Source organism: Dama dama, chromosome 20 (genome assembly GCF_033118175.1).
Source record: "Dama dama isolate Ldn47 chromosome 20, ASM3311817v1, whole genome shotgun sequence".
Taxonomy (NCBI): domain Eukaryota; kingdom Metazoa; phylum Chordata; class Mammalia; order Artiodactyla; family Cervidae; genus Dama; species Dama dama.
Window position 1 is genome coordinate 27310064 of NC_083700.1, and position 17580 is coordinate 27327643.

At 46.3% G+C, this 17580-nt stretch overlaps 1 protein-coding gene across 1 annotated transcript in view; it reads right to left on the bottom strand.

The window, feature by feature from the left end:
- PTGFRN (prostaglandin F2 receptor inhibitor) overlaps positions 1-17580 on the bottom strand; it is an 83044-nt gene that overhangs the window by 23319 nt on the left and 42145 nt on the right. Inside the window, exons 4-5 of the mRNA XM_061121062.1 lie at positions 13916-14296; positions 2280-2705 (exon numbers count right to left, since the gene is read on the bottom strand). Of these exons, the coding sequence (XP_060977045.1) occupies positions 2280-2705; positions 13916-14296 (807 nt within the window). The remainder of the gene's footprint in view (positions 1-2279; positions 2706-13915; positions 14297-17580) is intronic.

The window sequence follows — 17580 nt, forward strand, 5'->3', positions numbered from 1 at the left end:
ATTTCTCCCGGCAATCTTGATTCCAGCCTGTGCTTCATCCAGCCCAGCGTTTCTCATGATGTACTCTGCATATAAGTTAAATAAGCAGGGTGACAATATACAGCCTTGATGTACTCCTTTCCCAATTTGGAAGCAGTCTTTTGTTCCATGTCCAGTTCTAACTGTTGCTTCCTGACCTGCATACAGATTTCTCCAGAGGCAGGTCAGGTGGTCTGATATTCCCATCTCTTTAAGAATTTTCTACAGTTTATTGTGATCCACACAGTCAAAGGCTTTGGCGTAGTCAATAAAGCAAAGATAGATGTTTTTCTGGAACTCTCTTGCTTTTTCCATGATCCAATGGATGCTGGCAATTTGATCTCTGGCTCCTCTGCCTTTTCTAAATCCAGCTTGAACATCTGGAAGTTCATGGTTCAAGTACTGTTGAAGCCTGGCTTGGAGAATTTTGAGCATTACTTTACCATCGTGTTTGAAATGAGTGCAATTGTGTGGTAGTTTGAACATTCTTTGGCATTGCTTTTCTTTGGAATTCGAATGAAACTTGACCTTTTCCAGTCCTATGGCCACTGCTGGGTTTTTCAAATTTGCTGACATATTGAGTGCAGCACTTTAACAGCATCATCTTTCAGGATTTGAAATAGCTCAACTGGAATTCCATCACCTCCACTAGCTTTGTTTGTAGTGATGCTTCCTAAGGCCCACTTCACCTCGAATTCCAGGATGTCTGGCTCTAGGTGAGTGATCACAACATCGTGACTAGTGATTATTTGGGTCGTGAAGATCTTTTTTGATCTAGATTAGCTTAGCTTCAATTTAAAAAGACCACAACAAGAGATCTAACAGCATGTTAATAGGCCAGTGGGAAACAATGGGAGTGATCTAGAAAGATAGGTGTGTTGAGAGGATAGGCTGAGTGGAATTGAGAGTATGGAGGGCTCTCAGTTATCAGATGTGAGATTTCTAGTGTAGGGTGTAAGCTTGGGATTGAATAACCCAAACAGGACAAAGGTCATGATGACTAGAGAAGGGGACATGAGACGAAGAATGAAAGGCTTCTCAACCTCAGATGCACCTGAGAACCATCTTGGGTGCATCTGAAAATTTCAATGCCCAGATTGCAAGTAACCTCAGGCCAGTTAAGACAGAACCTCTTGGGTGACTTCAGCTTCAGTACTTTTTTAAAGCTCCTTGGGTGACTCCAACAGGCAGCCAGATGTGACCCAGTGCCTATAAGGATCATGAAGCCAGCAGGACAGAGGGGCTCTGAGACAAGAGTGAGCATCTGCACAGCATTCATGGGGAGGACCCAGGAGTGACAGCAATGAGAGGACGTGAAACCATCTGATGACTGGAGACCTGAGGTTAGACGTTTTTAGGGAGGAGGAAAAAGGGCCTGGAGGCTGCAGTGAGGGACGTGGAAGGCACCTGCCCCATCCAGACTGGGTTACACAGTGAGAAGAAAACAGCACCACTCAGGAAGACTCCAGGGAAAATGCTGTCCTCGGGGAGAGCTAGGTGGGGGATGCTTACTGGGAGGAAGAGAAAGGAATATTCAGAGATGAGGTCAGGAAGCAGGAGATTTTGCCAAGTTCTAGAGGGCCCAGTGTGGGGTTTGGGGATTTCAGAGGCGTGGCAATGAGGCCACAAAAGCATGTGGAGGGCTGTGAAGGAGGACCCAGGAGGCCTGGCCTTCCTGCAGTGACGGACTAGACCAAGGATAAAAGCCTTGACCGGTTCTGATGTCCCAAGGCACCCAGGGCTCTGAGCATTCAGGAGGAGACTGCATCAAAGAAACTGTTTCCCTGAAGTTCTTGTCAGCTCACCCCAGGAATGGTGTCTCTGGATGGGTGACTGGCCACTCAGGGGTAGATGCCATGGCCTGGGGCTGCCCACTCACTCTGGGATTACCTCGAATGTGCCAGCATCCAGCGGGAACTCCTGGACCCTGAAACACCCCCAAAGGACTGTGTGAAGTTTGGCTTGAGACCAGCCAATGGAGTAAGAGTGTCGATGGCTTCTCTAGGCACCTGTGAGCTCCCACTAGATGATCTTCCATCTCCGACCAAGCCCCAGCCCTCTCATTAGGACTTAATCCTCTCAGTGTCAGCCCTGCAAAGGGATTCATGCTGAGGATAAAAGGAACAGTCTCTTGACTGCATTTCTTAGATTTCTAGTATAAAGGGAAACCTGCAGGGTGACTGTGAATCTGAAAATGCAGAGCAGGACAACCGAAGTCAAAACAAACCAAAAATGTTCATGAATGAGAAGAAAGCGCCTACCTTCCAATGCCCAAAATATGTTGATGGGCTTGGAGAAGACGTCCTTGCTCTTCACCCAGCTACTGTTACGCTGTTTGGTCCAGGCAGACACAACACAGTAATAATTGCCCCTGTCTTCCTCTGTAGTCCTTTGGATCCGGAAATTGAACGTGTCCGGGTGCTCCTTAGAAAAAATGAAGTCTCCCTCCCGGGCCCGCAGCTTGCTCCGCTCCCCGTACTTGACTGTCCAGTCCCCATTCATGACGGCCAGGAGCTCGCTGGCCACCACGTCGTCGTTGCGCCGGTTCACGCGGTAGTACCAGGACACTGTGAAACGGACGCTCGCCTCTGGGTTCTTCACATCCAGGATCCGGCATTCCAGCTCGGTGAGGTCGTCTGAGAACTCAGGGACCTTAGAAGCATTCAGGTACACCTGATAGTCTGGTTCTGAACAAGAGGGGGCCAGGATTAAAAAAAAAATCAATCAATCAAATCAGACGCAGCAATTTACCAAGAACTAACAAAGGGAACAAGACAAGCACTATTCTTGTCCTGATGATTAAATGCCCATCCTACCAACTACAGTGAAAGAAACAGAAGTCTTTACATTGCATGGGAAGAATCCTCTGAGGCTGTCACAAAACTTGATATCACAAGTTTTGTGATAACAAAACTTGATATCACAAGTTTTGTGATAACAAAACTTGATATCACAAGTTTTGTGATAACAAAACTTGCTAAACACTGGCCCCACTATGCCCCTCAAGAAAAACTCCGAAGGCCAGAAGCTAAATATCTCCCATCAGAGTCTTCATCTTCCCAGAGGGCTGGGGTCGACTGTCAGTTTCCCCTGGAGCTTAGTCTTTTGAGAATCTCTTAATTGTATCCATGCTCTACCAACATGTCCTCTAGCATGCCAGGCAGTGCCCAGAGACCTCCAAAGCCCCCACTGGAAAATCTCAGGACCTCAGAACACACTTTGTTCTTGAAGCCAGTCAACCCCCCACCGCTCTGGTTCCTGCCATCCTTGGCTTTGGCCCAAAGGTAAAGTCCTCATTTCCCCATGTATGTTGGTTGCTCAGCCGTGTCCGCCTCTGCAACCCCATGGACTGTAGCTGGCCAGACTCCTCCGTTCATGGGGTTCTCTAGTCAAGAATACTGGAGTGGGTTGCCATTCATTTCTGCAGGGGATCTTCCCTACCCAAGAGATTGAACCAGGTCTCCTGCATTGCAGGCAGATTCTTTACCCGCTAAGCCACCAGGGAAGTCCCCATGTATAATCATACTTAAACTCCCCAAAAAGTATTTTTTTCCACTGACACATGTAACTCTCCCATTCAATTCTGCCAACCTTGAAGCTAGCTCACTGTGATCCTGGCTCTAGTAAAGCCTGCTCATGATGACCACTCTGCTCCTCGCCAGGCAGGTTCTGATGAGGGAGGGAGGGAAGTCAGTGTTCTCCTCATGTCCCCACTGCCACTGTTACAGTCCGGTTACTTTTCACTTGTATAAAAAGCCCTCCTGCTAAGGGGGTCATGTTGGCATCTAATCCATTTCTGCAACTCAACATTTCACAGCCTCCCAGAAACTACTACCGGGGCCCCTTCACGCCTCCTTCCCTCTACCACCACCCTCTCTGGGTGTCACGCCTCATCATCTGAAGTCCTCTGTTCGCCACAGTCTCACACCTCTGTCTGCGGAGGCCTCTCCTCCTGACTTCCCTACAAATGCGCTCTCATTCTTTCATCTCCTCTGTGACCCCTTCCTGGGCCCCCCGAGTGTGAAACCCTTTCTCTGTGCTCCCATAAGCAGCAAGTTACTCCTCACTTGAAGGTCTTGTCCCCAAGCTCCAAATACACAGCCTTCTATGCAGTAGTCACTTGGTGTGAAGCCTTTTAAAAAGGCTACATTTTTCTCCTGTAGCACTTTGCCTGTTAGGAGACGAATAATTCTACCGACACAGAATTTTCCATTTGCCAATACGATATTCACATCACCTCCATCAGACAGTTTAGTTTTATTTAACATTGCTTTTATTTATGACTCATACAAATTATAAACTGCTGAGGTCAAGGAACTGTTCTTTTGTGATTTATACTTCTAATGAAATGTACAACATCATGACTTCCCCAAGAATGATTCAGTGGCCAGGAAATGGAAAGAACTCAAAATCCTAATTCCCTCAAATGTCGTATTCACAAGCATTTAGCTGCAAGTGAGGCTAGACCCCCTGCCACAAAAGTTCAATCCATGCTGCTTGGCCTGCCAATGAAAGAATGTCCTCAGTGACATGGATGTTACAGAGTAACACTCGAGAATGTCATCTGCCACCTTGTCTCAGAGGTGAATGTGTTGAAGATGCATCACTGGGGGGTTTCCTGGCCCTGGGCAGAGTGCTAACACACACACTGCCTCTCCAGCATCTGCTGTCTGGAGTCGACACTGAAATGTCACATGCATAAGGCAAGGCATTCCCAAATGACCCCACATCCAGGGTTTCAGGTCCTTCCCTCATGTCAGAGTTTGGCACGGCAGCAGGGGTGAGGACAAGGTCAAACAAGTTTATTTAACGCGGAAAGGACAGACTTGAACAGGTTGTGCATGCAGCAAGACTGCCCTCCTCAGTCCTGGCAGGACCAACCGTGAACACCATATCATCAAGAGTCCTCTCCAAGCAGGAGCAACCTGCTTCGCTCTGAGCACAGTGGGAAGACCCTTCCCATGGGTCACCACATTAACCTGAACAACAAACCGTGAAGCCGTAAAGAGCAGTGGTGAGGAGCCAGGGGTCTGGAAGACAGACTGGGTCTGAACCTGACTGTGCCATGATTGGATGTGTGACACTGGGCAGATTACTCAACCTCTCTGGTGGCTCATCTGCAAAAATGGGGAGAGTAACAGTTATCACCTCACAATGTTATCATGAGGATTCATAGTTAAAATATAGGTGAAAGTGCTCAGACTGGTTGCTTAGTCCTGGGGGTGCGGGGAGGGAGGGTGTACGGGCAGAGGTGGGTGGGGAGTGAGATGAATTGGGCTGCAAACATGTTATTGTTGAGATGCAGTGGAGACAAGTCAAGATGCTGAAGACAAAGCTTGGTGCCATCGTCTGAACCTGGAAACTAAGAGAGAGCTGGGGCCAAAGCAGGGGAACGAACACATCCACTCCCCAAACAAACACAGCCAGCGCCTCCCCTTACCTTTCCAACCACTGCTCCTGGTACCACACCCCGTTCTTCACTCCCCTGTGCCCATTCCCACTCTCCACTCAGGTGGTCCCTAAGTCTCACAATTCTACCTCCTCAGCGTCTCTGCCACTTCTCGATGTCCAGGGCTCACACATAGTAGGTGCTCAATAGATATTTGTGCACGGAAGTGAAAACCTCACAACTGCCACTCCCATCCTGGCCCTCTGCCTCCATCCAAGACTATCGTGATAACCTTCCAACCTGCCTCCAGGTTCACACCAGCACTAGGTCATCTGTTCAAGAAGGCTGCCAAGGCTTTGCCTCTCATCTACTGAGTGAGGACTTCCCTGGTGGCTTAGCACTAAAGAATTCTGCCAGTGCAGGAGATGGGTTTGATCCCTGGGTCGGGAAGATCCCCTGGTGAAAGGCATGGCAATTCACTCCAGTATTCTTGCCTGGAAAATCCCATGGACAGAGGGGCCCGGAGGGCTATAGTTCATGGGGTTGCAAAGAGTCAGACACAACTGAAGCGACTTAGCACACACACACATGCACTGAGTTAAGAACACACCCCCCCAGCCTGTCTTCAAGGCCCTACAGAACGTGAGTCTAGCCCCTCTGCCCAGCCCCACTGCCCGCTTCCCTCAGTATCCACTCTAGACTCCACTCCTTCATCACCTCCTCTGCTTTCTTCCTGCTGTTGCCTCTGCCTGAGCACCTGGGACACCTGCTCAGTCAGGCGCTGAGTAAATGACTGAACAGATTCCTCTCCTCGTCTCCCACAGAGGGCCTGTGTAAGTCTAGGTATTCAAATGTGGAGAGAGGACAGCACCAGGGTTGCAGCACGTGTGTATCTGGTCGCAGGAATTCCAGCTTGGCAGAAGAGCAAAGTCTCTTCGTTGACAGGCTGGTCTCCTTGTTCTCTGTTAAAACTAAATCTTAGGTCCCAAGAGGAGGAAACTAATTAAAAAACAAACAAACACGTGGATTTTTGTGACTGTACAAGGCGTAAGTTACAGTGTTTTAAAGCAGTGGCCCCTAATCCTTTTTTGGCACCAGGGACCAATTTCGGGGAAGACAATTTTTCCTTGGACTGGGAAAGGGGGGAGGTTGTGGGGAGAGGTAGGGGAGGTGGTTTTGGAATGATTCAAGTACATTACATTTATTATGCACTTTATTTCTAACCCAATGCCACTGGTGATCTAACAGGATACCAGTCTCAGGCCTGGAAGTTGGGGACCCCTGGTTTAAAGGATGCACAAAGGTCATCTGAACCATTCCCCAGCCTTGGAGATCATCTTTCAGACTTATACTCCTAGAGAAGATAGGACTTCACTGCATCAGACTGGTAGGGGTGTACGTGGGTTCTTATTTCCTTTTTGTTTTGGTGCATGTGTGGAAATCTTCCTTTATTGCTGTTTCACAATTTTAAAAAACTATTGGCAGAGATTGGGCCTGTTTCTCACGGTCCAAGGTACACAGACCTCACTCTGAACAGACAGAGACAGCCTCTGCTACTGAACAGGAAGGCCTCCTTTGAACTCACTAGCCTGCCCACTTCTACTTCTTATTCAGCAAACGCTCACAGAGACCCTACCACCTGCCAGGCTCCCTGCTCTCTAAGGACTTTCCTTGAGCATCGCCTTGAATTTCAGTTACATGTCTGTTTGCTTCATGGACCTTCATTAGGGCTCTTCACGGGGTCTGGGACCCCCTACTTGATTCATCTGTGTGTGCTGTGCATATAGTGCCTTGTACATAAAAGACATTAACACACTTGCTGAATTGGACTAAATTTAATACTTTGCATAAAAATGCTCATTTTCAGCATAAGCATTCCACTACTGATTACTGCTATATTCTGCTTGATCTCATCAAGAAATCATCTAAGAACGTAATGGTAGTTATGTTTAACAAATGCTTATCAGTGAAAGATGCATACTAAAGTATTTAATGGCAAAATGACATGATGTCTGGGATGTGTTTTAAATTCTTTCAGAAGGAAAAAAAAAACAGGGCAGCAGGGGAAAGAAAGAGAGGAACAGGGTGTGTGTGTGTGTGTGTGTGTGTGCGCGCGCGCGTGTGTGTGTGTGTGCGTGCGCATCCCAGGGAAGGAAGAGAGATGAAGTAAGATTAGCAAAATATTGGTAATTGTTGAAGCAGGTGGTTTGTTCTACTACTGTGTAAACTTCTGTTCCAAAAGTTTAGAATAAACAGCCCACCCACATAGTAAACCCTTTCACAGAATACTGAGGCCAGTGTAAGGCACGACATCACTAACCTTCCAAAAACAAAGATCTCTCCCTAACCTGTCCCCCAGGTCAACGTGCTCACTTACACATCACCTCCTGAAGCTTTCACCTCCCATTGTGCAAACCCTATCACCACCAAGAAAGACTTTATTTTTTGATTATGGATTATTAAACTCCTTTGTTACTACTTTCAAGACAATGAAAATATTCAGGATTATTGGCTAGTGTGTAAAAGCAGGTATTTTGTGCCTACTGCATGCAGGAACCTGACCTGGGGGTTTCTATGAATTAGCTCCTTCTTTTACTCTCACAATTCTGTACGGAAGGTACAAGAATACTAAGAACTGGAATGTGTGCAAGGCCTCCTGTAAGCCAGGGACCACACCATATACTTTTCTTTCAATCTCGTTTAATCTTCAGAACACCCTTATGTAATAGGTACTACTTTTACATACATTTCCTAAACAAAAACAAAGCTAAAATCAAAGCTCAAAGGAGGTTAAGTTCAAAGACTAAGGTCTTGCATGGTGTAGGGGAGCAGAATCATAGGAGAGGCTCTGGCTCCATGGCCTGGCTTCCACTAGCGCCGAAATGCACAACATCATTACACACCCAATGATTAATGCTTCTCAAGGCCGGCTTCATCCCAGAAGACAAGAGTGATGATAACCGCTGAGGCACTAATCCTGAACTGTGTACAGTGCCATGTTCTGATACCCACTTTGAAGCTTAGTTAACTTGGGAGAGCTAATTAGGTGAACAGGCTGCACACACATATCAGAAGAAATGGGAGGAACTGGGCCTTGGGTTCTGCCAATGCCGATTTTATCATCCCGAACAAATGAGCAGGTAGGTACTTTAGAGGCAGCTGAATGAGCTGACTGTCAAAGAGCTGCCACTATCATCATTGGTATGTGCATGTCTGCTCAGTCACTAAGTCATCTCTGATTCTTTGCAACCCCATGGACTGTTGCCCGCCAGGCTCCTCTGTGCATGGGATTTCCCAGGCAAGAATACTGGAGTGGGTTGCCATTTCCTCCTCCAGGGCATCTTCCCAACTCAGGGCTCAAACTCACATCTCTTGTGTCTCCTGCAATGGCAGGTGGATTCTTTACCATACAACAATTAAATATTCTCTAACATTTAAACAGAGAAGACTATAAATAAGCAGTTGTTACTGGGGGAGGTGCTTTACCCCACTAATGAAAATCGTTATTATGAGGCTGCATTCAGCATTATGGATTTCAGGGCAACAGAGATAACATTATTTGAATGGGATACCAATGCCCCACACCCAAAGTGACACTTGTGCCATTTTGTTTTTTCTTTCTTCATCCGCGCTCACTCTTCCCAGAGAAAGAAGAAAAAGTTATCAGATTTGGGGGGGCATAAGGGCTGGGTGTGCTCAACTCGGCTCCTCTCTGGACCCACACATTCCTTGCTCTCCATGTCCTAAGACACCCCCATGGCTTATTTTTTTCCTACGACTTATTTAGTTAAGAGCTTGATGGAGAAGAGCATGTTCTATATTGACTCTTCCTCCAAAACACTAATCAGTAACCACCACCACCACCATGAAAATGTATGGAGCACTTAAGTGCCAGGCACTGCCCTAAAGCACTTCATATGCATCATCCCACAAAGCCAAGAAAACCAAAGCTTAGAAACCACACGCGTCAAGCCTGAGACAGCACGCCTAGAAGGTGGTGGAGCAGGACTAAACCGCTCTTCGGCCTTCAGAGGTAATCCTGGACAGACAGCAGATTGTAGTTGCCTGTAAAATTCTGCAGATCTAAACCTTATCATCTATAGATGGCAAAGAACTCTCAAATCTCTCCCAAGTACTTAGCAGATTAACAGCTCCTTTTAAAGAAAAATAATTACCTTCCTCACTGGCTCTCGGCTGGAAGAGGGGACAGACCTCGAGTGGAGAAGAATGCAAATTAAGTGCTTAAGCTGGAATAGCAGAACTCGGCTCTGCCTCCTCCTGCTCTCCGATCTGAAGCCGGTGGAACCCTCTCCAATTAACACCACGGAAGTCTGGGACTTCAGGCAGACAGCTCAACCATGAACTGATTAGTATCCAACTCTTGCCAAGGGCTCATTTCAGACATCTGATAGCAGAGTGAGATGGCTTAATATGCAGATTAACCAGCCATTCCTCCAGATTCTCTATAGTTTTAGCCATATACTAAATGGGATAGACACAAGGCAACATTTGTCCTCTGTAGTAACTCAGCTTCTTACAAAAACTCCTTCACACACTTAAGGTTTATGCCCTTGGGTTTTATAGGGAATGGATATAAGAAACATCTATTTAAACAATCACTAAAGATTTTGTAAAGGAACAGTTGAAAGCACTGCTTGTTATGTTATCCGATGCCCTTAAAGAAAAAGCACGCGATATATTCAGTGCCAAGAAAAAGTTTGTTTCTCTTTTATTTGTTTTCCCTCATCAGAAGAGGACTGCATAATCACATCTCTTTTTGCCTCAACTCTCCAAAACTTCAGAGGCAAATTCAGTGCTCAAATGCAATAACTAATTCATCCCAACCATCTTGCCATATCTATTCTTTGATTATTTTTTTTTACCCCTTTTGATCTTGATTTTATTTTTGTGCCTCCTGCTTTAAATTGGACTTCATTTTGCAAGCCAACTTATATCTTTTTCCCTTCAAAAGTAGGACATCCATCCTAAGTAAAGAGGCTTTTTCTTACCCTCTAAGAAAAATCATAGTCCTCCCAGATGCTACAAGTGCTCTTGGACTTGACAGACCCATTCATGTCTTTGCCCTAATCTGTCTGGTTAATACAGTGAACATGAGAAGACTCCAATCAGCTTCAATCCCTCACCGATTTAGTGCACAAACCCCAAGCAAATGAGAACAAGAACCACCCAGCTTTCAGGATTTTATGCTCTTGAGCTTCAGGAGTCAAGCTGATTCCCCAAGTCAAAATGTTTCCACGCAGGATGACAATACTTGAGACAGACGCCCCTTGAGATAAAAACACTTGGGACAGACTTGACCCACAGCCATAATTCTGTCCAAGCCATTCTAAACATTTCTTTTGAAATAAAAGAAACAAGCATTAACCACTGCATAGATGCTATTTTCCAAAGAGAGCTGCAGTAACATTTCCCTTTTCACATGCCCTTTTTGTAAAATGACCTTGCTAGTCTCCCATTAAGGGATGGGGTCTCTTTCTCTACTCCCTTGAACTTGGACAAACTCTGTAGTGGCCCTGGCCAATAGGAAACAGTGGAAGTGTGTTGTGCCAGTCCCAGGGATAGCTTCTAACTAGCCTGCCACTTTCACTTCCTGTGTCTTGGCAGTCAGCCGCCATAAAAGGAGCATGACCGTCCCAAGAAGATAGTGCCGTAAAAAGCACCACATGGACAGGGCCTGGATGAGACACCATGTGGGGACAGAGATGCCCCAGAATATGGTGACACATGCATGAGAAAGCCATCTGGAAGGGGATCCCCATTCCGAACTGTCCTAGCTGTCACCATGTGCACCAGAGATGAACCTTGACTCGTTCCCTAATTCCTGACCTTCATAACTGTAAGCAAAATGAAAATCAGTGGTTTTCAAATGGGGACTGGGACAGTGTCTTAACTCACACTATCATGAGGATCAAATATTTAATGCATGTAAAGCCTCTGGCCCAGTCCCTGGCATGCAGTAAGTGTTCAACACATGGTAGCGATCATTTTTAATTGGTCTAAGTAGCAAAACCAAGCATTTTGAGTCATACCTGCATAGGGAGCCGGCTTTCTCAAGAGCTCTTTTGTGACAACACTCCAGTCACACAACATAAGATGACCTATATAAACAGAATACTTCCTGTCTTAGCGCCACCTCTCAGTCACTTCCAACAGGCCCCAAGTCGCATGTGGCACGGGATCGACATGCATATGCATACATGTTGTAAATCTAGAGAACGTCACATAGTATTGAGGCATGCCTGCTCTCTGCCGGGCAGAGAATCCTTCTGAGAGGTCCTGGGGGAGGGTCTACTGCTAGACTTGTGCCCAACTCGCCTTCTGACAAATTTCCAGGGAGCGTCATGGCATGAGTTGCAGGCACACGGAAGGAGGGGAGATTTAAGGGAAGACAAGAATATCGCTTACACTCCTGGCAGGTTTACCCATGTGCCTCTGAATATTCTGAGCTGAGCTTACTGCTTTCTTTGCAATTCTTCTTTTCCGATGCACATATTTTAACATATCTGTGTGTTGGTGCTGCCTTAGCTCCCCATCTGCCCAATGTTTACCGAGTGTCCATTACTTGCAAAGGTTTGGGGTGGAGGTCGGGGGCGGGGTAGGTCGGTCAGGGAAAAGCACACTGACCGGTTTCACAACAGCGGTGCTGGACCCTTAGGAGAATAACCGAACCTTTTCCCACAATTTAGGCTCTTTATTTCTTCCCTCTTTCCGGAGAATATAGCCACCAACAAACCCCTCCCAGCTAAAAGAGCCCAATCCCTCTCAGAGCTCCCATCCTCTTCCTGCCAGTCCCTCCATCTCCCCCCAGGGTAGGCTGGGATCAATGCAGGAGGACTTCAAAGAGGCCCTCAAATTGGAGTGCAGGCAGCACTTTCTTTTAAAAAAAAAAAAAAAAAAAAGAGAGAGAGAAAAAAAAAAAAACCCACTGGAGCTGTGATTCTAAGTCAGTGGGGGAGGGGTGGAGTCAGGGACGGGATCTGACAGCAGGCACAATGCGCTGAGGATCAGGGCTCGGAGACACATTCAGCTCCAGAGATGAAAACTCTTCTTTCGCTGCTGACAACATCTGTTTTATTTTGAAGGTTGCTAAGGAGAGTTCTAGCTGGGCTAACATTGTTCCAGTTCAGTACTTCATAGTGAGTCTCTGCGCAGGGTTCAGGCGGCAGGAATAAAAGCTCACCAGATAAACCCCTCTCCTTTCACTCTGCAGATATCAAAGAATCACTTTGCTACCAGGGACGACTAACACCCCGCCTCGTCTCGCTCTGAATTGGACGGACCCTCTGCTTACTCTCTTATTACTCTTCCTCTCCCTGCCCCCCTCTGTCCCCACTTGCCAACTCCCCATCTCTGCCAAATAATGGCTTATTAGGAAGAAACAAGACAGTGAATGTGTCACTAGCCTGGGAGGAGGTTTCAATGCAGAGACAAGAAAGAGCTGAGGAATGAGCTGGGGCTCACGGAGCGAGGATGTATGGCATTACACAAAGGAGGAAATTATTTCCCAGCCTTTAAAGATCTGTTTTACCTCCTAGTAGAGCAATGCCAAATGCCTTCGTGTGGGCTTAGAATGGTCAGAGGACAGGAGTGAGATCAAGTTCAAAACAGGGAAGGGGCTGACCCACAGGCCTGTGTCCATCTTTGCAGTAATGGACGTGGGAAGCAAGGTGCTCCACACTCCACTTGGTCCCATCCTGCCTAAGGTCACTTGCAATTAATTACAAGATGGTAACAAAATCAGGAAAAGCACTCAGAAAAATAAGAGATGGGGAGGATGACAGTGGTTAAAAAAAAAAAAAAAGGATATGACAATGACCTTCATATGTATGACAAGTAGCAATTGCATGAGTGGCAAGGTGGGCAACAGTTGAGGGCCACTCTGCTTCTCCCCCGGGGAATCGGACTTGGGGAGAGAACCCTCCAGAAAGGGGGGGGCGGGGCGGGACAGGAAGGCCCTGTTTCTTTTAATACCTGTTTAATTGCTATCTGCAAAAAAATAAAAAAAATCATTTTGGGATGCCAGGGCATTCAGTGAAAAAACTGTGTTCCATTAACTGAAGGAATTCTTTTTCTTCCCTGGGCTTTAGAAAAGCAGCAGCTCCTGCCAGAGAATACCTAGGAGTCTAGGAAAAAGAGAGGGAGAATGGCAGTGTGCTCCCTCCAACAAAGATCCATTTCAAAGAGCCAATCAGCAGGACCCCCGACCCTGCAAATCTCTGACCACAAAAGGAAACTGTATCCTCTCAAATGAGGGTATTGAGACAACTGAGGGCACATCATCTAAACATTTCCCTTGACTGCCAGATTCTATTTCAGCCAGTTTTGCTTTCTCTCCTCCCCAGCTTGGGATCTATCCAGGAGAAAGTATGCTTGTGGATATCAAGAATGCCACAATAATGCAAAACACACAGCTCTTTGACTCCTCTCCAGACCCCAGGGGAAGGATTAAGCTAGCGAGGTGGAGAGCCACCCTCCAAAACCACTCACCTAGCCAGGTCACCGTCACGGCAGCCGGGGCCGACACGGCCTCTGCCACCTTGTGCCAGCTTCTGTTGTATCCGGGGGTCCAGAGGGCCACGTGGCAGAAATAGTAGCCAGCATTTTCTTTGCTGACATCTCGAACCAGTAGGTGGTAGGAGCGTGCATCCGTGTGACTCAAGGCCACGTGAGGAAAGCCATGCACCAGGGAGTCACGGTCCAGCCGAGCGAGCACACGGGAGCCAGGCAACGTGCTGTCGGGCGTCCGGCTGAAGGACCAAGTCACCTCAGGTCTGACATCGTCCGTTCGATCCGTGGTGATGTTGCAAGCCAGGCCCAGGTCCTTGCCTTCAGCCACAGACACATTCCTGGCCACAGCTGCTCGGAGAACTGGAAAACCAAAAACAAGGACATCGAGATAATCTCAGTTGCATTTGCCACTTCCACCCCATCCCCTTAGATCACCTCCTTTTACCTTCTTATGTACGACATTCAAGTTAGGAGACTTTGTACAGTTTTATGTGCTTGAGAAATGTACTGAATAAATGAACGATGTATTTCTTTTTATTTCATTAAAACAGTAACAGCAGCAAACACTCATCTAGATGCTGCTATATGCCAGGCACTCTTCTGAGTGCTTTATAAATGTCATCTTCAAAACAACCCTACGAGGTGGTTCTATTATCATCTCCATTTTACCAATAAGGCAACTGAACCACAGAGAAGTTAAGTAACTTGCCCAATGTCACACAGCTACTATGTGGCAGAGTTAGGATTCAAATTCAGGCGGCCTGCCTCTAGGGACTCTGCTCTTAAGTGTTACACCATCATTACGCACATTATCATTTGAAAACAACTCTGTTGAACATCACAAAACTAAATTTATATTTTCTCCATGTGCATGATAAACAGGTGACTTTCAGAGAAAGGATAGCTCAGCTCTGGCAGGTACATATTGTCAGTCGGGGCTAGGAGATGGAGGGTAGAAGTGAGGGTAAAACCATCCTCTGGGTAAAACGGGGTCAGGGATGTAAACAGAAGGACTGGGAAAGGGAAACCAGACAACATGCCTAGCAGGTCAAAGTCTCCCAAATGCAATGTACTTAGAGTATCATTTATTCCACTCTACACCCCCACCTTCAAGTCAAGGATAAAGGATATTCTAAAACCAAAACACAGTGATTTCTGGACGATGCCACTGCCCTCTCTCATTAGTGTGGATAATTAAAAGTAAACTATATTTAGATGAAGCACTGAAGGATTTGGTGTGACAGTCCCCAGGCAAATCTGGTGTCAGCATGCCCCTGTCAAGGCTTTTTACATGGAAACATTTTATTTTATTCAAGGGATTTTTTTTGCAATGAAGTTGAACATCTGTAATTAGAGTAGAAAAACATTCAACACGTGGTAATGCTCTGGGAACAACTGCTTAGATGATGAGGAGTCGACACCTCCCAGGGGATTCAAGTGGAAGCAGAGCACAGGCCTGGTCTTCCAGCCAGAGTCACTCAGCATCAGCTACGGACCTGGGTCAGCTCAGCGACAAACGCTGGCACTTGGTTCAGAAAAGACCCAACCCCACGAACCCATGTGCTTTGAAGTAAATGACTTTCATTATAGATTTTTCCAAAGACTGATGATATTTCAAACAAGAGTTTCAGGCCAAGTTCAAGCTTCACTTTGATGAAGACAGAAAACAAGGTAGGCATAGTATTAGAAAAAGGAATTTGAAGTCTAATTTCTCACCACCACCCACCTTCTTCCAAATTCTTCCTCCTCCTTCACCCCTTTAAAGGAGCCAAAAACAATATGAGCTATCGTTTGAGAGGAGTCAGGAAACTGCTGCTCTGAGCCCAGGCTGCCGTTTGAACCACCCAATGTGCAACCACTGGGTCAGAGACCCTGGAATACTGCCAGAGTTGCTCTCTGCCAGCCACCACTACAGCAGCTGTAAAAGAAGGCCCAGGAGGGAGCCAGCCGAGGAAAGAAGTGGCCAGTATGCAACTGCGGACAGCATGCATGGAGAAAATGGATTCTTGCGTTTAGAAATAGTGACATCTCTGTAACAATATAGTGCACTTTCTAATTTGTTTTCTCTGCAAGTGGCTAAATATCTTGTCACATCACTCAGCACAGTTTTTCACATGTTCTATGGGATTGGAGAGTTCACTACTGGGACAGGATGAAGTATGGTGAAGGGAAAAAGGAATCAGTTTTAGGGACTCATAGAGGGGACTTCAGACAAAGTCTGTGATGGTGTAGGCTTTCTCCTCCTGGATATAACTGACCCTGTAAATTACGACACCAGGCTCAGCATTAACCAGACCACTCCTAACACAGAGGGGTTTACTGCCACCTACAGGGTACAGCCCCACCATGTAAGTCACGTTGTGCCATTTATCATAATAACGCAATAAGAATAGTTAAGAAGTTAGCTACAGACAACTTCATAGCAGCACTATTTACTATAGCCAAGACATGGAAGCAACCTGCGTCCATCAACAGATAAATGGTTAAGGAAGATGTGGTATATATATACAATGGATTATTGCTACTGCTAAGTCACTTCAGTCGTGTTCGACTCTGTGCGACCCCATCCCTGGGATTCTCCAGGCAAGAACACTGGAGTGGGTTGCCATTTCCTTCTCCAATGCATAAAGGTGAAAAGTGAAAGTGAGGTTGCTCAGTCATGTCCGACTCTTCGAGACCCCATGGACTGCAGCCTACCAGGCTCCTCTGTCCATGGGATTTTCCAGGCAAGAGTACTGGAGTGGGGTGACAATGGATTACTCAGCCATAAAAAGGAATGAAAGTTAGCCATGTGCAACAGCATAAATGGACCTGTAGGGGATTACACTTAGTGAAGTAAGTCAGACAGAGAAAGACAAATATTATATGTTTTTACTTATAGATGGAATCTAAAAAATAAAACAAACAATATAACAAAAACAAACAAACAAAAAGGCTCACAGATGCAGAGAACAAACTAGTGGTTACCAGTGGGGAGAGGGGGAGGTGGTGGGGCAAGATAGAAGAAGGGGGGACTTCCCTGGTGGTCCAGGGGTTAAGAATCTGCCTAGCAATTCAGGAGACTTGGGTTCGATCCCTGATCAAGGAACTAAGACTCTACAACTAAGACACAGAGCAACTAAGCCTGCTTGCTGCAACTACTGAGCCTGCACATCACAAGGTAAGATCCTACATGACATACTGAAGATCCTGCATGTTGCAACAAGATCCAACACAGCCAAATAAGTAATACAAATTAGTAAGTATTTTTTTTAAAAAAAGATAGAGGCAGGGAATCAAGAGGCAAGAAGTACTAAGTAGAAAGTAAGATTCAAGGATGTAATGCCCAGCACAGAAAATAGAGCCAATATTTTAAAATAACTTTAATGGAGTAAATGGGGCTTCCCTGGTGGCTCAGATGGTAAAGAATCTGCCTGCAATGCAGGAGACCTGGGTTCAATCCCTGGGTCAGGAAGATCCCCTGGAGAAGGGCAGGGCAACCCACTCCAATATTCTTGCCTGGAGAATTCCATGGACAGAGGAGCTGATGGGCTACAGTCCGTGGGGTTGGACATGACTGAGTGACTAACACTTTCACTTTGAATGGAGTAAAATCTGTAAAACTATTGAACCACAATGTTGTGAAACTAATCAGTTCAGTTCAG